Source organism: Ranitomeya variabilis, chromosome 2, assembly GCF_051348905.1.
Source record: "Ranitomeya variabilis isolate aRanVar5 chromosome 2, aRanVar5.hap1, whole genome shotgun sequence".
NCBI classification, from domain to species: Eukaryota; Metazoa; Chordata; class Amphibia; order Anura; family Dendrobatidae; genus Ranitomeya; species Ranitomeya variabilis.
In genome coordinates this window covers 689,877,149-689,898,650 of record NC_135233.1, presented here as the reverse complement: position 1 = coordinate 689,898,650, position 21,502 = coordinate 689,877,149, and the positions used below count along the sequence as shown (strand labels likewise).

At 38.3% G+C, this 21,502-nt stretch overlaps 1 protein-coding gene across 3 annotated transcripts in view; it reads left to right on the top strand.

The window, feature by feature from the left end:
• Nucleotides 1-21,502, top strand: part of LAMA2 (laminin subunit alpha 2) — a 1,287,603-nt gene that overhangs the window by 1,244,574 nt on the left and 21,527 nt on the right. For all 3 annotated transcript variants that reach the window (XM_077289387.1, XM_077289386.1, XM_077289385.1), the window contains 5 exons: nucleotides 8,009-8,171; nucleotides 13,964-14,023; nucleotides 17,498-17,607; nucleotides 17,798-17,987; nucleotides 19,848-20,003. In XM_077289387.1, the coding sequence (XP_077145502.1) occupies nucleotides 8,009-8,171; nucleotides 13,964-14,023; nucleotides 17,498-17,607; nucleotides 17,798-17,987; nucleotides 19,848-20,003 (679 nt within the window). The remainder of the gene's footprint in view (nucleotides 1-8,008; nucleotides 8,172-13,963; nucleotides 14,024-17,497; nucleotides 17,608-17,797; nucleotides 17,988-19,847; nucleotides 20,004-21,502) is intronic.

Sequence of the window (21,502 nt, the reverse complement as noted above, 5' to 3'; positions counted from 1 at the left end):
TCTGGATTGCATGGCTGAGCAGTGTCATGATGCTACCACTCGCCATAAATCCAGGAGACACTGATCTGAGCCTGAGAACCACTGCCTGTGATCGGTGGTAACCTTAAAGATGTCACCACAGGTCACTGAAGCTGCACTCTGAAGCTCTGCTTAGTGCCTCCTGGACTCACGGCTGAGTGCTTGCATCATGCCACTGCTCAGCCATGCAATCCAGATGTAGCAGAGTTGGAGCACGTTGTGGAACACATGGATTATCATTGGTCAGATGAGGAATATTGTGTTTTATTATTTTTCAATTTTACATTGACCAATGGGTAAAGGAGGGTGGGGAGTGTTTCTTTCAAATAAAGGAGTCTGTGGTTTAATCTGAGATAAAGTACTTTTCTCTATGTCTGTGTTTTTATTACATTTGACTATGATGTTAGTAATGGGGGTGTCTTATAAACGCCTCTCCATTACTAACCTGTGGACTTGATGTCAGCTAACATTACAAAGCTAAAATAAACCCCACAAATATTACCCGCGCTTGTTACCACAAATGGGAAGAACCTAACGTAGTGCCAGCCTTTTCTCGGGCAGGCTGCTATTTTTAACCTGGGAAAGACTAATATCCATGGCTCCTTCCCAGTCTGAGAATACCAGCCCCCAGATTTCTGTTTTAACTTGACTGGTTGTCAAAAATGGGGGAACACCATGCCATTTTTTTAATTATTTATTCAAATAATTTTAAAAACCGGTGAAGGGACCCCTCTATTTTTTATAATCAGCCGAGATAATGATGATAGACGAGGGTTGCAGCCTACAGTTGTTGGTTTGCCTGGCTTCTTTGGTAAAAATAGAGGGAGCCCACTACATTTTTTATTTTATTTATTTATTGCACTGGCCTCGACTCATAAATACTCTCATCATCGTACGCCTGCTCTCGCTGCTATCAGTGAGACTGGGCGTACAATGATGAGAATAGTACTCTCATTAGCGAATGCCTCTGACCTTTTTACCGCCAGTCACAGCTTTGGCTCACATGGTGTATCCGAATGACAACATGGGAAACGCAGCACTATGATCTGCAGTAAAAAGGTCTCAGGCATACGATGATTAGAGTATTCATGGGTGCAAAAAATAATTAAATAAAATAAAGTTTGGTCCCCTCTATTTTTGCTATCCAGCGCATATAACAGATGACTGTGTGGGAAACACCGGATGTTTTGGCCCCCGATTCATTTGAATGGGGTCTGGGTTCAGGTTTGAGTTTGGGTACTGTTCTGGTACCCAAACCAAACTTTTTAAAAATGTTTGGCCAAACCCGACATACCAGAACATCCATGGGTTCACCCATCACCAGTCATAACATAACTTCATGATGTCACATTGATTAGGAATCACAAGAAGTGCAAAAGAATGCTTGCATTTTAGAGCTGGCTGAGCAAGTTTGCAATGCCTTGATCCAGATACTAAGGAATACTAATATGGAATACCAATATGGAAGCCACACCAGAGTAATGTTTTTGCTGTTCTTTAGTTTTTTTCAAACCTTTCCTAGTCAAACCTTGCAAATCAGGGAGTCTGCAGTATACAGTATTTTGCTGCAGAATTTGTTGTGGAAATGCTGTGGGATACATTAGCCATGGTGATAGTCTTAGCATTAATTTACTAATACTAATTTTAAATCATATTATGATAAGCAATTCTGAGCCACACAATGCAATTTATGTGGCAGAAAATCAACTGTATACATAGCCTTTGGATATGTACCCATAATCTCCTGTGAGTACAAAGAGCAGAATGTGCGGTGAGCTAGTAGAGCGCAGAAGAAATATCTTCTATGAGTACAGTATATTTTCAGGCTACAAATTTGTTGCTTACATTTCTGCTACTGTCCTATTTACCTAAATTGGGCTTGCAAAAAGCCTCGTGCATTCTACTAAAATAATCTTAATCAGATAGGCCAAATACATTTCTGCAATGAATCGTCAGCATATGAATATACTAGGGATTAGTAGATTTTTTAATCCCTTCACCACATTGGGTTTTCCCATTTTTTAGTTTTCGTTTATTGTTCCCCTTATTCCCAGAGCCATATCATTATTATTTTTTCATCAATTTGGCCATTTGAGGTCTTGATTTTTTTCAGCACAAGTTGTACATTTGTAAAACACTATTGGCTTTACCATATAGTGTACTGGAAAATGGGAAAAAAAATTCCTAGTGTTGTGAAATTGCTAAAAAAAAAGTGCATTTCCACAATTGTTTTTTTTTACCATGTTCACTAAATGCTAACACTAACATGATACTATAATTCTCCAAGACATTACAAGATGGCAAATACCAAACATGTATAGGCTCTTTTTTATTTAAGTGGTGAAAAAAAAATCCAAAGTTTGTAAAAAACAAACAAATGGCACCATTTTCCGAGACCCATAGAGTCTCCATTTTTCGGGATCTGGGGCTGGATGAGGGCTTATTTTTTGTGCACCAAGCAAATGTTTTATCGACACTATTTTGGGGTTGATATGATCCTATGAACACCTGTTAATGCACTGTATTGCATTACTGCAGTGACCAAAAAGCATAATTCTGGAATTATGATTTTTTTTCTCAATGCATTAATTACCGATCGGATTAATTATTTTGATAGCTCTTGTATTTCTGAATTCAGTGATACCAAATATGTGTATTTTTTATTTTTTTATTGTTTTATTTTGAATAGGGCAAAAGGGAGGTAGCTTTAACTTTTATATTTTAATTTTTTTAAATATTTTTAAAAACATTTTATTTCTTTCACTAGCTTCAGAAGTCTCCCTAGGATCGGGGACTCCACCAGACCCTCGGGTTGTCATGCCAACCCATCGGTGCCCTGCTATCATGTGACAGTTATGCACTTCCAGAACGTGCGCATGTTAAATGCTGCTGTCAAAGATTGACAGCGGCATTTTATATGTTCAGAACCACAGGTGGATCTTGTATCCACCCGCGGCTGTTAGAGGCACATGACAGGTGATCAAATCAGCTGTGATGTGCCTGAAAAGATGTGGGCTCAGCGCTGGAGCCAGCATCAAAGAGGGGGAGATGACCTATGATGAAACTATACATTATAGGTTTTAAAGGGTTTAAAATTTGAATTAGCAAGGTTTGCAGAGCTTTACCCAAAAATTTGATTTGTAGCAAATAAATTAGTTGTGAACCTCAATACAACAAAGCCTCTAATTGTCAAGAAAATACATGTATAATACTCAATGGTCTCTTAGGACTCCACTGAACTTATTTGACCTCTTTAACCCCTTCACCCCCAGAGGTTTTTTCGTTTTCGTTTTTCGCTCCCCTTATTTCTAGAGCCATTACTTTTTTATTTTTCCGTCAATATGGCCATGTGAGAGCTTATTTTTTGCAGGACGAGATGTACTTTTGAACGATACCATTAGTTTTACCATGTCATGTAACAGAAAATGGGAAAAAAATTCCAAGTGCGATGAAATTGCAAAAAAAGTGCAATCTCACACTTGTTTTTTGTTTGGATTTTTTGCTAGGTTCACTAAATGCTAAAACTAACCTGCAATTATGATTCTCCAGGTCATTACGAGTTCATAGACACCAAACATGTCTTGGTTCTATTTTATCTAAGTGGTAAAAAAAATTCCACATTTTGCTAAAAAAAAAAAATTGCGCCATTTTCCAATACCCGTAGCGTCTCCAATTTTCATGATCTGGGGTCGGGTGAGGGCTTATTTTCTGCGAGCCAAGCAGGTGTTTTTAATGATACCATTTTGGTGCAGATATGTTCTTTTGATCGCCCGTTATTACATTTTAATGCAATGTTGCAGAGACCAAAAAAACATAATTTTGGCATTTTGATTTTTTTATCGCTACGCCATTTAGCGATCAGGTTAATCCTTTGGTTTTATTGATAGATTGGGCGATTCTGAACTCGGCAATACCAAATATGTGTAGGTTTGATTTTATTTTTATTGTTTTATTTTGATTGGGGCGAAAGAGGGGTGATTTGAACTTTTATATATTTTTTATTTTTTTTATATTTTTAAACGCATTTTTTTTTCATTTTGGCATGCTTCAATAGCCTCCATAGGAGGCTAGAAGCATGCACTACACGATCCCCTCTGCTACATAGAGGTGAACAAAAAAGGTGCCCCCTGAGGAAGGTGAAAAACCGAAACGTGCGTCGGGGAGGACGCACGGATCCTGTGGACGTATCATCCAGCTCTCCACTTGGAGGTAAAATTGTAATTTTCCTGTGCCCTATATGTGCGTGCTGTATTGGATAGTCAGTACCTTACTTGCACTGGAAGGGACTTGGCTCTAGGTCCAAACGGAGGCTTCCTTACAGCTCAATATGTGCAATATTTATTTATTTACTAGAATTTTGGTGGCACATGTCTGGATTATTGCGGGTGTGTACGTCCTTGGGTCCATGCGCCCTTAGTTCGTTTGTTTTTATTATCTTGCGGTGTTGAGGCACACCTTGCAGCACCTGATACTTACCTGTACCCTTCATGTGTAATGTATGTTATATCTTGTATATGTATTTTGTGGATCAATAAAGTTATTTAAATAAACTCTTTTACATACATTATTGTATCTTTGGATATAATGGTCGTTGTTTCTGGGTCCTTGTGACCCACACTTTTTTGCTGTCCTCCATTTAAGCGACTTATCCTTTATTATAGTCCAATTAGATTTTTTATAGCTATAAATCATTGGTGAGCTTTTTATGGCCTCTATATTGATATCTTGTTCAGCTATGTGTTTTTTTGTTGTTATTTTGTTTATACATAGAGGTGAAGCACAGATCACCTCTATGTAGCAGAAATACAGGTTTGCTTTGAAAGCCGACCACAGGGTGGCGCTCAAAGCAATCGGCCATCAACAACCATAGAAGTCTCAAGGAGACCTCTGGTTGTTATGGCAATGCACCAATGACCCCCGATCATGTAACGGGGGTCAGCAGTGCGAGCACTTCTGGCCGCGCGGCCGGTAGTGCTAGTTAAATGCCGCTGTCAGCGTTTGATAGCGGCATTTAACTAGTTAATGGGCACGGGCGGATCGCGATTCTGCTCGCGCTCATTGCACGCACATGTCAGCTGTACAAAACAGCTGACATGTCGCGGCTTTGAGGTGGGCTCACCGCCGGAGCTCACCTCAAAGCGGGGGTTCTGCCAGCTGACGAACTATTCTGTCAGCTGGCAGAAAGGGGTTAAAGCTATGTTCCCATGATCAGGTAGTAGTTTGCTGCATCCAAAGTGCTGCGTTTTAATCATGCAGGTAAATCCGCATGTGTTCACTGAACAATTTAGATTTACCACATTCAATACATATCCATTGTGGAGATTTTTGTTGCGGAGACTCGCATCTCCATGACAGAAATTGACATGCTGTTGCTAATAAACCTGCGCCACGGGTGAGTTTACGCACTGTTAAATAGAAGCACAGTGGACATGTGAATTCTATAAATCCAATGCACTGTGCGTGTGCTGTACAAAGCAGCATTTTTCCAAAACACTTCTGTTCCTGATCATGGGCACGTACCATAACACAAATATAAAATTAGGACGGAAGGGCATTAAACTGCCCTCTTTTATTTGCAGTGCATCAAGATTAAAAGAAAATCGAGATAGTAAGGTTATATACTGCAATATATAACAGATCAATCAGTTTACACAGGTCACATTGACTCTTCAAGTCAAACACCTCCCTGTGACTTGAATGTTTGTATTATTCATGGACTGAGTCTTCCACTCCCATTTTCATTGCAGCAGTAGTACGCCACAATCAGACTTCGGTCGGGGTCTCACTTGCTAGTTCAATGCGAGAAACTCGCTCGAGTCTCTCAAATTAAGTCCCGGCACTGCCTCTGGCACTCTGGACCGGAGTTTGCAGCTGCATGTAAAACACCTGGTAAGGCAGTGGGGTACTTGGAACCAGGTCAGACGGCTCTTAAAGGGGTGGTCACGGCAGCAATAAAAGGGATGAGGGAAATGTTTGTAAGGGATTATTCGTGATGCCACCTGTTGTGTTTGACTAGAGATGGCAAACGCTGCTTAATGGGAACACGGGGCCCCAGGGCTACCAGAACAGTCTATGAGAGGGTTCTGGATGTTGGGGTGAAAGAATAATTGGAGGACACAGGGACTGTAGTTTCTTTACCTTAATTGTAGGTGCTTTCCGGAGCACATTGAACAGGTGGTATTAGAGATCCAGGCAGCTTGGAAGCAGTTCAGAATTCCCCTAGCTAGGTGGGGTTGGAAGCCTCCCTACTGCGCTGCTCTCTGGGTTCTTGATGCTTGTAGTTCTCCTCAAGTCGCTCTCTGTCCACTTAGTGAAACGCTACCTGCATGTCAGGTGGTTTGAGCATTTTCCAGGCGTCACTCCCTTGTGGTGACTTTGGGCTCCGATATGCCGCTGTGCCTTTGGGTGTCAGTTGTGGCCAGAAGACCTGCAATCTCCTGTCCTCCAGATTTGCTGTGGGGCATGCAGTTCCCAAAACAACCACGGACTCCGGTGTGCGCTCAATCCTAGGATGAGTTCAGTCGCAGCTCCAGTCCCAGGCTTTCCTCACATACTTCCTCTCCCTTCACTGTCTCACACTGAACTCTCTAACCCCTCCTCCAGGCCAGAACTTATAGGGAAGCTACCCTGAAATCAGGTTTAGAGCTTCCCCTTATGGTCTGGAGTCAGGAAAGGTGTTGTATGCCAGCGTACCTGCTAAAGGAATCCCTTCTTGCTTCCAGGCATGGCATCACCCCCTGTGAGGGAGGCAATGCCACTGTCACAACCTGACTCCTGGGGTGCCACACATGCATTTCTAAGCAGCCGCACGCTTTGATCCCTAGTGCCGGCAGCAGTGCCAGGACTTGATGCGAGAGACTCACGTGAGTTTCTCGCATTGAACTCACAAGTGTGACCCCGGCCTTAGGATGTGTGCATGCGATGCGGATTTGTTGCGTTTCTGCAGCATTTTTTTCAGGGCGGAACTGCTCCAAAAACGCAATGGATCACTTAAGCAATGCTAATCAATGACATTCCTGAAGTGTTGTGCACGTGATCTGGAAAATTTCCATCCTTATTTGCAGTGTTTTATTTTCCGCAGCATGTTAATACTTTTTGCAGATCTGCAGAGTTCCTGTACCCTTTGACTTCCGTTGAGTAAGTCAAATCGGCAGCAAAAATGCAGGTGTAAAAAGGTTTGTGGATTTGCTGCATATTTGCTTCCAAAAATGCTGCAGAATTGTCAAAGGTAATGATGTCTGACGGAGGAATAATGTGTGAGTGGCGGAGCTTCAAAAATTGCATGAAAATCCACAACAAAAAAGCATGTATTTTAATTAGTGACTATAAACGAGAAGATCACTTCGTACAACACTGATTGGTGCTCTCTGGCCATGAGCAGGAGCTGAAAGAATTTCCTTACCATCCGGGATCTTATGATCAGCGTATGATTAGCTTGGCTGGCAAGATGTCACCTGTGCACTGCACTCTGCACAAATGACGACAATCAAGGCTGCCAATACGCTGAACCAGGGAACTTGACAGCTTAGGAAAATTCATGCATATGCTGTCCACAGCCATAAAGCACTGACCTAGACCGGGGTTGCACAAAGCGATCCACCAATTTTTTAGAAGACCTATTATTATTTATGTATCTAACCAAATAGCGTGAATCTTCACTATTTAACACTCTACCATTCATTTTTTATATTATTTGTAAAATATCGTTATAGCTATTTCAGGTTTATTATTCAGTTCAGACATTCTCATTAGGCAAACTTGTTAAAAACAATGCATAAAACAATGTATGATTGAGTCCATTTTAGTGTCTTTGTCTTTTTACTTTCCAGGGTTTCTAATGCTAAATGGTTTTTTATGAATATTCGCTATTTTTATACTCATGGCAATATAAATCATGTCTCATAAAAAGACAAGCCAGTTGTATGTAATAACTTTTTCATTTTTAATACACAAAATCTCTGCAGTTACATGTTAATTTTTATCCTAATAGGCCAATAGACTTTGCACAACCTGTATCTTTTGAGAATGCAGATATTGGACAGTGCCTTACAGATGAAGAAGTTGACATAGATGAAAATGGAGCATTACCCCTCCCTGGTGCCACAAAGTCACCGCAAATCATGCCCGGTCCCCCAGGTCCTGTCCCATCAACCGTAAGTACTAAACTACAATATACTTAAAGTAAATATGTCAGCTTTTAGAAACAGATATTGATTTATATTATTCAAGCATATATAGTCAGAATTATGCCCTAGTTCTTTATGAGCTTACAGAGGGCAGTACATAGTGGTAGCATTTACATTACAGATTCATTTTACAATTTTACAAAACAAGTTGTAGACAAAGTTCATAAATGCTTACCAGTAACTATCAAATGTATAGAGTAAAAGGCTTAAAGCTGAACTTCTATCACCAAATCTTACCTTGTATTTGCCCTTGGACACAAAAATCTTCAGATTATCATGGCCTTCAGGTCAGAATATCTTTAATATTGGCATGGAGTGCTGTCATGCATAAATGTAATCCTTAAAAAGTAATCTTATATCCTCTTATTCTTTTGTCAAACATGATTATAAAAAATTATATATAATTGTATTAATAGTTCATAAAATATTACTGTTAATTGGCTTTTTCTGATTTATTTTTAATACCAGACTCTTTTTACGGATTACTAGATTTGTCATCAAATGTCTGACATTTCTAAAATTCCTATAATCTGAGGATTTCAGCTCATTGTCATATTATCTTCAGTAAATTCCAAATAGAAAGTCCATATGTTAAATGAAACAAGAGCCTGAATTTATAAAACTTCCACTGAATAAGTAGGGTAAGATTGAGAATTTTAATCTCAAAAGGAAGCGGGTGGTTTTCTAGAGTGCAGATGTTGCAGTTACCACAAGCACCTAGTACATGGTAAGCCTAAATCTACCTTTACCACAAACGACCATTCCAGCACATGGTAGTTTGTGGACACATTACACGTATTACATTGCGGCCCAGGAGGTTTTAGTTATGCCCCTTAATAATCATCAATGTAGAACTTGTTCACTTTTGATGCAGTATACATGTATAATGATATGCATTGATAACACTAAATAGGTAAAGCCATGGAATTATGGAAAATCATAGGATTGACAGACATGTTAATGATATGCAAATGATCAAAAAAATGGAAACAATTTTTTTAAAACATTTTTATTTGTTCAGTATAGAAATACAAGCACTTACACACCTTGGCTGCTATCAATGAGGTTATAAATGGTTGTCTGAGTAATGTTCTGCTATGCTGAATGCACTTGGGCACACAAATCATCAAAATCCATTTCTGACAACTCCCTTTATGATTGTTAACAAATTATGTGCCAAATGTGCTTGATGGGAGATGATGGAGGCCATAGTAGCACGCTTAGACCACATAGGCTTCTCACAGTAGCATACATTGAATCTGTTGTCATGTTTAACCCCTTAATCCCATATGATATACTATCCCATCGAGGTGACCTGGGACTTAATTCACAGTGACGGGATAGTACGTCATATGCGATTGGCCGCGCTCACGGGGGGAGCGTGGCCGATCGCGGCCGGGTGTCAGCTGACTATCACAGCTGACATCCGGCACTATGTGCCAGGAGCGGTCAAAAACTGCCCCCGGCACAATAACCCCCAGCACACTGCGATCAAACATGATCACAGTGTGCCGGCGGTATAGGGAAGCATCGCGCAGGGAGGGGGATCCTATCGTCTCTTACCTCCTATCCCTGCAGGCCCCGGATCCAAAATGGCCGCGGGGCTGCATCCAGGTCCTTCAGGGATTACTTCCGGGTCCAGTGCAGGCGCTGGTAAGCCTGCAGCGCTGTCAGTCAGATCGCTGATCTGACAGAGTGCTGTGCAAACTGTCAGATCAGCGATCTGTGATGTCCCCCCTGGGACAAAGTAATAAAGTAAAAAAAAAAAATTTCACATGTGTAAAAAAAAATAAAAAAATTCCTAAATAAAGAAAAAAAAAATTATTCCCATAAATACATTTCTTTATCTAAATAATAAAAAAAACAATAAAATTACACATATTTAGTATCGCCGCATCCGTAACGACCCAACCTATAAAAACTGTCCCACTAGTTAACCTCTTCAGTGATCACCGTAAGAAAAAACAAAAAAACGAGCCAAAAAACAATGCTTTATTATCATACCGCTCAACAAAAAGTGGAATAACACATGATCAAAAAGATGGATATAAATAACCATGGTACCGCTGAAAATGTCATCTTGTCCCGCAAAAAACAAGCTGCAATACAGCATCATAAGAAAAAAAAATAAAAAGTTATAGTCCTCAGAATAAAGCGATGATAAAATAATTATTTTTTCTATAAAATAGCTTTTATCGTATAAAAGTGCCAAAACAGAAAAAAATTATATAAATGAGATATCGCTGTAATCGTACTGACCCAACGAATAAAACTGCTTTATCAATTATACCAAACGTGAAACGGTATAAACGCCTCCCCCAAAAGAAATTCATGAATAGCTGGTTTTTGGTCATTCTGCCTCACAAAAATCAGAATAAAAAGCAATCAAAAAATGTCATGTGCCCGAAAATGTTAATAATAAAAACATCAACTCGTCCCGCAAAAAACAAGACCTCACATGTGGACCAAAATATGGAAAAATTATAGGTCTCAAAATGTGGAGATGCAAAAACTTTTTTGCTATAAAAAGCGTTTTTTAGTGTGTGACAGCTGCCAATCATAAAAATCCGATATAAAAAAACGCTATAAAAGTAAATCAAACCCCCCTACATCACCCCCTTAGTTAGGGAAAAATAATAAAATTAAAAAAATGTATTTATTTACATTTTCCCATTAGGATTAGGGTTAGGGTTAGGGTTAGGGCTAGGGTTAGGGCTAGGGTTAGGGCTAGGGTTAGGGTTAGGGCTAGGGTTAGGGTTAGGGCTAGGGTTACGGCTAGGGTTAGGGCTAGGGTTAGGGTTAGGGCTAGGACTAGGGTTAGGGTTGGGGCTAGGGTTGGAGCTAAAGTTGGGGTTAGGGTTGGGGCTAAAGTTAGGGTTAGGGTTGGGGCTAAAGTTAGGGTTAGGGTTTGGATTACATTTACGGTTGGGATTAGGGTTAGGGGTGTGTCAGGGTTAGGGGTGTGGTTAGGGTTACCATTGGGATTAGGATTAGGGGTGTGTTTGGATTAGGGTTTCAGGTAGAATTGGGGAGTTTCCACTGTTCAGGCACATCAGGGGCTCTCCAAACGCATCATGGCGTCCCATCTCAATTCCAGTCAATTTTGCATTGAAAAGTAAAATGGTTCTCCTTTCCTTCCGAGCTCTGCCATGTGCCCAAACAGTGGTTTACCCCCACATATGGGGTATCAGCGTACTCAGGACAAATGATACAACAACTTTTGGGGTCCATTTTCTCCTGTTACCCTTGATAATACAAATTGGAGCTGAAATAAATTTTGTGTGAAAAAAAGTTAAATTTTCATTTTTATTTAAACCTTTCAAAAATTCCTGTGAAACACCTGAAGGGTTAATAAACTTCTTGAATGTGGTTTTGAGCACCTTGAGGGGTGCAGTTTTTAGAATGGTGTCACACTTGGGTATTTTCTATCATATAGACCCCTCAAAATGACTTCAAATGAGATGTGATCCCTAAAAAAAAAGGTGTTGTAAAAATGAGAAATTGCTGGTCAACTTTTAACCCTTATAACTCCCTAAGACAAAAAAATTTTGGTTCCAAAATTGTGCTAATGTAAAGTAGACATGTGGGAAATGTTACTTATTAAGTATTTTACATGACATATCTCTGTGATTTAAGGGCATAAAAATTCAAAGTTGGAAAATAGCGAAATTTTCAAAATTTTCGCCAAATTTCCATTTTTTTCACAAATAAACGCAAGTTATATTGAATAAATTCTACTACTATCATGAAGTACAATATGTCATGAGAAAACATTGTCAGAATTGCCAAGATCCGTTGAAGCTTTCCAGAGTTATAACCTCATAAAAAGACAGTGGTCAGAATTGTAAAAATTGGCCCGGTCCTTAACATGCAAACCACCCGCGGGGCTTAAGGGGTTAAAAACTGTTTCTGGATCACTTTTGAGAAATGGCTGTACCACTGGTTCTATAACCATATCAATGTAATGTAAAGCTGTTAGTGTACCTGGTATGAAGAATCAAGGGATCCGGCTGCTGTATATTATGCTACCCCACACCATATTCGCAGGAGTAGTACAGGTGTGATGTTCACTCATGAAGACTTTTTCATCATGCTGCCTATGTAGTCTCAAACCATTCTCCAGCTAGAATTGCATCCAATGTAAAAGCGGGTCTCATTGCTGAAAAGTAAAGACCTCCATTCCAGCCTCCATTGCCTCCTTGCTCTCTGCTTTTGGAGTTCTGGCATGACATCAATGGACCTCCTGTGGCTGGACATCTGGCTTGCAACCCAATGTCGTGTAAGCGCATACTTATTGTTTATGTAGACACTGTTTGATGCCTTACACTTCGTGTGTGCCAACTAATTTCACTTGTAGCACAGAATGGATCAATTGTGGTATTAATAGTCTGGCCATTTCTCCGAAGCATAACAGGAGACGATTTTCAACACAACCTAAAGAACACAAGGCGTCATGTTGCTTTTGCTATTATGAGCAGCTGGCAGGTGCTAGCATACTTCTAAGACTTGCAGCATTTCTTGATGATTTGCAAGTCCAAGTCCATTCATCGCAGCAGAACATACCTCAGACAACTATTGATAACCTCATTGATAGTATGCCAAGGTGTGTTTGAGATTTCTGCACATGGTGCTCATACTCAATACTGAATAAATTGAGATGTTTTGAAAATGTTGGTTAGATTTTTTCATCATTTGCATATCATTAATATGTTCATCGATCCTGTGATTTCCATAAGTCGACTTTTTCCTTCTTGATGTTGCAATTTCAATGTTGAGGAGTGTATACAGTATATACTATATATGTAACTATTTACTTGCTGGTAAGCACACTCTGAAGCATAACTCAAACCTCCAGGGCCCTAATGTAGTTTGTTTAATAGGGCATTGAACTATCATGTGTTATTTGTAATACTGGTATCTTCCTATATAGCAAAAGGATTTTTGTGCCCCTAAATGCACCAGAGGCTGGTTGTGATTGTCACATAAACACCCCCTAAAACCATCCCCCATATGCATAAAATAATAGGGTTCAATAGGAACTTATGATTTGGCAATGGAAATAGTCGCAAACTATTGCTTCTAACGTCAATTTAAAATATGTTTCGCTTCTGTAGCGTCATTGGGTTGCAATATTTTGTTTGGACCCTGGCCCAACAGCCCTTTCCCTGGTACCCAGTGGGCCAGTCCAACAGTATGTGCAAGCATGACTAGTACAACACAAGAGCACATGGTTACTTGGACATTGTCCTAAGATGTAACTTTTTTGCATGCAGTTACATCAAATTATTGCAATTAATGTAAACTGGATGTAATAAATATTCTGTTTGACTTGAAAGTATATGCGTTCACTAGAGTTCCTGATTGCCATGGTTAATGATTAGTTCATTGATATTTCAATTATTTTAATGAATAGTTAAAAAGAAATGATAGAAATTGAGCAAAAAAATACAGCAGCAATTTTGGCCACACTAGATTTAACACATAATGCCTCGATGGTACTGCATGGTGGCTGAAAGATCTGTAAAATGACTAATATTGACCTGAATGGCAGACACGATTATTACATAATGTACAGCTATTCATAAACTGATATAAAGAAAAATGTAAATGAGTTTATCTTGTTTATACCATGTGAACGCATTATATTGAGAAATGCCATTTATGCAATTGTTTGCCTTTGTGTTAGTCTTGTATTGAATTTGCCTCACACAGTATGGCGATTCTAACATCTGCTTTGCCTCTTATTTGCTGCACCGTAGGAGCCTGACACATCTGAAGAGAAGAGTGCCAATATCACAGATGAGCATGATTCCGCAACGGTATCCATTCCCTCTTGCCTGCTTAACGTGGCTCCTTATCATTTCTCTGTATTACCTTTTTAGTGACACAGACCTAATCATTTCTATTTCCTTTTTTTCTTTATTCCTTTGTACTGTGAGCAGAATGAAGGATGTAATAGGACTACCTCAACTTACAATTATTCTCTTCCAGGGTCCCCTATAGCAAAAGAAATGGAAATATGTCCTAGCGTGCCAGTCTGCAAAATGTTTTTGCGAACTACACAATCACAATAGACACATTTAGGATGGCTTGAAAATAATCAGAAACTGGGTTCTTTTTATTACTGCATAAATCAGGAACATGCATTTGCTCCAAGTACCCCTCTGTTTCTTATTGGATATAGTTTACCTTCTGCAAATATCCCCACACTTTGCTAGAAACCAAAAAATAAAATACAGCAAAATGGATCTGGATATGCTTAACGTAAAAATACACCTTTGCATGCCATTTTGTTTCTTTTACTTATATAGCTTTAAAGTCTAAGATAATTCTTTTTTTTAGCTCCTTCAAGACTTTGAAATTTTTGATTTTTTTCTTTTTCGTTTTTTTCTACCCCCTCTTCCAAGAGCCATAACTTTTTTATTTTTTCATCTCCATAGCCATATGAGGGCTTGTTTTTTTGTGGGATGAGTTGTACTTTTGAATGAAACCATTAATTTTATGTTATGTTGCCCTGGAATGTGGGGAAAAAATCCAAATGCGTTGAAATTGCAAAAAGAGTGCAATTACACTATGGTTTTTTGGGTTTTGGGATTTTTATTTATTATGTTCACTATATGGAAAACCTGACCCGACAATATGAGTCTCCAGGTCAGTAGGAGTACTCTGATTCCAAACATATTTTTTTTTAAATTTAAGTGGTGAATAAAAATTAGGAAATTTGTAAAAAAAAATTAACATTTTGCTTTTGTCAGCATTTTACGAGACCCATTACATTTTCACTATTTGGTGCTACAGTATATGAGGGCTTATTTTTTGAGCCCTGAGCTGACATTTTTGCTGATACCATTTTGGGGTAGATATGATGTGTTTATCTCCTCTTATTGGATTTTATTGGAATGTTGCAGGGGCCAAAAAACTTAATTCTGATGTTTCAATTCCTTTTCTCATTATGCTGTTTACCAATATAATTTATTTATTTTATATTTTAATATACCGTATTAGATTTTTCTGAACGTGACATTACCAAATAAGTTTTTTTGTTTTATTTTTAAGGGAGGTGATTTGATCTTTTGTAGTTGGATTTTTTTTCATATTTTTAAAAACAATTTTTTCAGTTTTTACAGTATTTGTTAGTCCTGTTGGGACACTGGAAGCTGCAATCATCCAATCACTTGAACTATACATAACACTACTATGTATAGTGAAAATCACAAACTCCTATAAACGCCAACAAAACAATGGCTTTCACAGGAGAAACTTTCCCATGCCTTGAAACCTCTTTAATACAGGATGTATGCAAAAATTCACCCTGACCACAAGGGTTTCCACACATCCTTTCTTTTCAGTTACACATCTCCAATAAATTCACAGAAATAAGAGTCGAAAGTTTAGTCATCAGAATTCTGTATAGCATATGACTTTTGCAAATATGAGCAATGATCATTGCAAAATTGATTAAAAAATTTGATTGCATAAGCAGAGTTTATCTTGAGGAGACTGCTTCTAAATACCTAATGAATACCCAATGAATGCCGACTTTACGCAGAAGGATTTCTAATTGCATTTGCTGTTATTGAAAATAAAAGGGGTTTTTATCACTTTTCAATATTAATATTTCTATTAGATCAGGAAAAATATAACTAGTTTTCAATTGTAGCAATGTGATAAAAATGTTCCTTTTTCCAGATATTGCTGTTCCATCCAGAAAATGTCAGTACAAAAGATGCCACAAAAATGCTGGATAAGTGGTTCAAAAAATGCCCGCAATGTTGAAAAAGTGCTGTGGAAAGGATAAGACAAAGATAAAATAGATGCTTTAAGAAAAAAAGGAAGCTTCTTCCTCTTGAAAACGTCTTTGGATTTACCCATTTGAAAAAAACATTGGGGTTGATTCATCAAGGCTGGCATAGCGCATTATCACACTATACCAGTCTTGCAGTAGTAAAAAGGACTAACTTCATTAAGAGGTGCACTTACCTGGAGTAGCATTTCTGGCATACAAAATTTGGCAAAGACAGCAATAGTAGCTAACATTTTGAGAATTTTCAAAGCTTTTATGCCACTGTTGTGGTGTAAAAGCTTTGATGAATTGGCTCCATAGAGTGCACATACCCCTAGGCCAGTGTCATATGACCGTTGATATTTTCATATGAGAGTATCGGGCCGATTATGCTGTCACTCAGATCATATTCTGTCAGAGTGTAATCTAAGCATCATGTTAATGTGATCCAATTCTCTCACATGAAAGAATTGCAACCTAGGTGCAGAGAAGATGGAGAACTAAATTTCTCCATCTTCTCCATTGTCTGAGTCCATGGATATCGGACTGCACTAGGAAGCAGTCCACAGCATGCTGCAATTGTTGAAAAAACATTTCAGATTTGCATTGCCCCATAGTATAACACTGGGCAGAGTGTTATCCAATAAAACATCAGACAACATTCAGCCGTGTAATACGACCATCTGATTGCACTGTTAAAGAGAATTGAAGTAACTCATAACTGTGCTAGAATGAGATGCCATTGTGCCGTACATAGGCTTTGCAATGATCACTGCGTTCTCCAGACAAAAAGAATTGGAAAACCCGTCACCAGCATGAGACACAGTAAGTGTTTTTCTCAAAGGGAATCAATCGATTACCAAGGGACACCATAACAAAAAATTTTCTGAAAGGGAATCAACCGATTACCAAGGGACACCATAACAAAAATATGACAGCAATACCTAGACATAGGAGCATTTCTTAAAAAAAATAATTGAACTGAAAACTATTTTACATGATCTGAAAAAAAAATTAATAACAAGACACATTTGATTTGATGCATGAAAAGTCTCCAGAAAGGCTGAACTATGGTCTCACTTGAAAACTGAAGTTTTTCTTGCTTATTTAGTTATGCTCTCAGTCCAAATGGTATGATCATGATTGTAGGATCCCCGCAGAGTCATAGGTATACTGTATATATCTATAAGGCCGGGGTCACACTTGCGAGTGCAATGCGAGAAACTCGTGCAAGTCTCTCACCTCAATACCCGGCACTGCCGCTGGCACTTGGGACCGGAGCGTTGAGCTGCATAGAAATACATGCAGCTGAATGCTCCGGTCCCAAGTGCCGGCGGCAGTGCTGGGTATTGAGGCAAAAGACTCGGGCGAGTTTCTCGCATTGTACTCGCAAGTGTGACCCCGGCCTAACATTGCTGCTCTTTCCTGTAACTAAAGAAAATCGTAAAAATTGTAAAAATGGAAAAAAAATGCATATAGATTCTATGTAGATCTTATTTGTTTCTTCAAGGGTTGTGCTGCCGACATAAGGCCAGAAATTATACAAGGAGGAAAACAATTTGGGCTTTCCAAAAACAGCCACATTGCACTTGCATTTGATGATACCAAAGTGAAAAACAGGTAAGTCTTATTCCCTGTTGACTTGATTATACAAGTTGTTCACAATGTCTGCTCCTTATATATAAGGATATTCACCATCTTGTCCATTCAAGTGAAGTGGACTAAGCTGGAAAATTGCAAGGAGAATGTTTTTATTTAATGTATTTATTTTTGCTTTCCGGTGTTTTTTTTTAATACTTTATTTTTGCAGCTTATCAATAGAACTTGAGCTTCGCACTACAGCTGATTCAGGTTTGATCTTCTACATGGCACGGATCAATCATGCTGATTTTGCCACAATTCAGATTAAAGATGGAATGGCACACTTTAGATATGACCTTGGAAGTGGAGACACTACCACAATGGTTCCTAAGAAAGTGAATGATGGAGAGTGGCACAAGGTAGAATTAATCAAATTATACTTATATGTGATTATAGTATTTATACACATGCCCATAAAAAAATGTTCATTGCAAGGAGAATTCCACCCAAAGTGGTCTGACAAGTCAAAAAGTTAACATTGGTGGAGTCTGTGAGCTTGGACTTCCAACAGTTTTTCAGTTACGATACTGACATTTTCATCATTCTAAAATCTGGCAGCACATTCTAAACTTTTTTAAAGAAAATATAAAACATTTTAAAGTTATATCTGGTAAAATCAGATGCCATATGGATGATCTGATAGGGATCCAATTTTTGTACACCAATAGACTTAAGTGGGTGAGACTCATCTGAAATACGTAATAGACTAGTTAGCGTGATAAAAATTGCAGCATGCAAATTTGGTCCATATGAAACATATTCATCAGAACAGCTCAGTTTAACATTGGTCCTAGTCTTCTCCATTTTTTTAAATTCATAGAACTCAGAAGAAAATATGGTTGTTTGATTGGAGCCTACAACAGGGGAATTCATACAATTCTCCTACTGGAGGCAACAGCCCTTGGCTGTGCCACCTAAACTGGGTCTGTGATGTCGTGCAGACACTTACAGAAGCTTTGAAAGTGCCAATGCTAATATTCACGGCCTAGCGCTCCTTGACACAAAGTAACCAACAAAAGAGAGGACAGAAGCTGTTAAAAAACATTTCTGTCTTTTTTCCAAGGTCCTTGCAGTCTCTGATCGCTGGGAACTGCATCTGCTCCTGCAAAGTTGCAGGATCAGAAGCTTTAGCCAACTGTTATTTTAATATAGCACAAAATGAATGTACAGGATCAAGGGCCGTGAATTTATGGAGCTTTATTGTTATAAGGTTGAAGAGAAAATGTGTACAACAACTAATTAAGCTTCGGCAAGTAGCAAAACGTTGACCATAATTGTCTAATCAAGCCACATTTGCCTTGTTTAAGTCGATGATGGGTGAAAATATCCAACACTCTGAATCACACTTTCGGCAGACAATAGCCTGCCGCTAGCCATGACAAATGATCATTTATGCATAATTATTAAGCAATTATTAGCGGAAATGCTCAAAGTCAGTCTCTTCTCCTGACTTTTATTATGTTTTATGGCCTGCTCAAATGTGACATGTGTTAAAGGAAAATCAAGAATATTCTGGAGGGTATTTCTGAAAAGGTTTCATTGTTTTATGTCATTAGCCATCTGATTCATATGCTTTGGTCTGGTGGTTACCAATTTACTACCTTGCATTACATAAAAATAGAATTTGAAGGTTGCAAAAAGGTGATATGTAATAGAGTCTACCATTCCCCTTGTCTAAATGAGGTGATTCCACAATGGTTTTACACAACAACCATTAAAGCAGAATAACATAAGTGACAAGCTTCCAATATTTTTGATGAATAACGTTCCCAGGGAATTAAAATGAAACATGTTTATTATTTTTTTTATAGGAACACATTTCATTAAGCTGAATTTCCTCTTAGTCAGTATGAAGGATGAACAAGACTAGAAGTGGTGTAAATTATTGAATGTGCTCTAATGATTATTATCCTGCAGCTTGCTTTATCAGTCAGCATTAGGCTTTGTTCACACAGGCAATAAGATAGGGCGAGACAATGGAATAGTCAGTTATGTAATTTATATGGAGCATGGTAAAATAATAGTCATGAGAAATCTGTTCTCTGTCCTCCCAATTTATTAATCAGCTTACCATAATAAAATATTAATGTAAAAGGAAAGTATAGAAGTATAAGACTCCAAGACCATGTGAGAAATTCTATGTAAAAGGAAATTATTTTAAATTACCTCTAATTTGTTTAAAAATCATCTGTCTGTTATTAAATTTGTTTTTCCCCTAGATAAACATATTCAGAACAAAGCAGACAGGATATCTATTTGTTGATGGAATTGGAAATAGTACAAACAGTCCAAAGAAAGCAGACATACTGGATGTGGTGGGCATGCTGTACGTTGGCGGACTGCCTATTAATTATACTACCAAGAGGATTGGCCCGGTAAGAGCGAAGTCTGATTTTATATTTCCTTTGTGTTTTATTATGCATGTTGTGGGTTAGATTAGTTTTATTACCTTTTTAGCTGTGACTGTGGCAGTGACATGTTGAGAATACATTAGTCTCTTGCTATTATGTACCATTTGTTTGAAAAGCATGCATTTTCCTTTTTAATGGCTTGCGCCAACAAAAGGTGAAGTGGACTAGAACTTGTTATTTTATAGGTTATTGTGACTCTAATAATATTTTGTAAGTTGCAATTTTTTTTCTGCATAAAGTTTGTTTTAAAATAATGTATCCTACATGATTTCCTCTGTTATCATTTGCGTATTGTGGTTACTTTCATTCATAATGTCGTAAAAACAATTTACATATTAAAAATGATTCATTTCATTTCATGTAAATAAATTCACTGACCAGAAAATCACATTTTCAGCATCTAACTGAAAAATGCTTTACTTACTGAAATACATTAAAGCAGCAGTTTACTGCATTACGCAGACCCATACAGTCTCCATCATATACCATATTAGCTTGTCTGCATCTTGCAGTGATCTCGTGGCTTATCCTTATATGTACATATGCTTTCTTCAGAGAATAGGACAACCGTCTATCTAGAGCCATCCAGTAAAGTCCTATAATGTGACCCTTTATTTAGCATTTTCCATAAGATTTAAGATACTTACCAAACCAGAGTTTTCTTTAAAATGAAAAGACATCAGGCAACTTTTATGGGGTTCTTTCATACATTTGTCCAGAATACTGTACTGATTGGCTAAACGAAAGGTCTTTGGAAGAGTTATGGAGCATTTTTCCCCTTGTGGATGTCTCCAAGCTAGCAATAGGACACTTAGAGAAAAAGTGCAAATTAGGAAATCTGCATCACCATATGATGAGGGCAGTTGCTTCTCAGTAGTGCAGCCAGGATATACGTCCGTTGACCATCATAGAAGTTTAGGAAAAAAAGGATCCATAGGCTGGGTATGAATAAAAAATTATGTTTTTATTTAATTTTATTAAAAGGGATAGGTATTGTTCAGTCAGGTTAAAAAGAATCTAAAATTTGAATGCATTTATGCATTTCTTGCCATAGCCCATAGTCGTAGAATGTGAGGCTTACATGTCAGCTAACATTCATTGAAAAAAAGTGCCACTCATTGACCTATCAAGCCTTACAACATAATTTTTAGGCAATCCAATGTCTTCTTTAAAATGAGAAGAAACCCAGCTGCAGATGATTGTATGTGTTATATCCATTATCAGTGCAGTGTAGGTAACTAAGTTGGCAGATGGAGGTCTTGGAATACTGTTTCACCTCGAACAAACTGCCAAGCTTGTACGGGCAATTTTTCTTACCTTTTTCATAGCGCACATTGCCAAGCCTGTAAGTCTCAGTTTGCCAGTCTCCACGAGAGAAAGCAGTAATTGTAAACCTTGTACTGTACAAGTAAAATGGCTGTTTGGGTAACGTGTTGCCATTTGTCATGAATAGCATTATATTT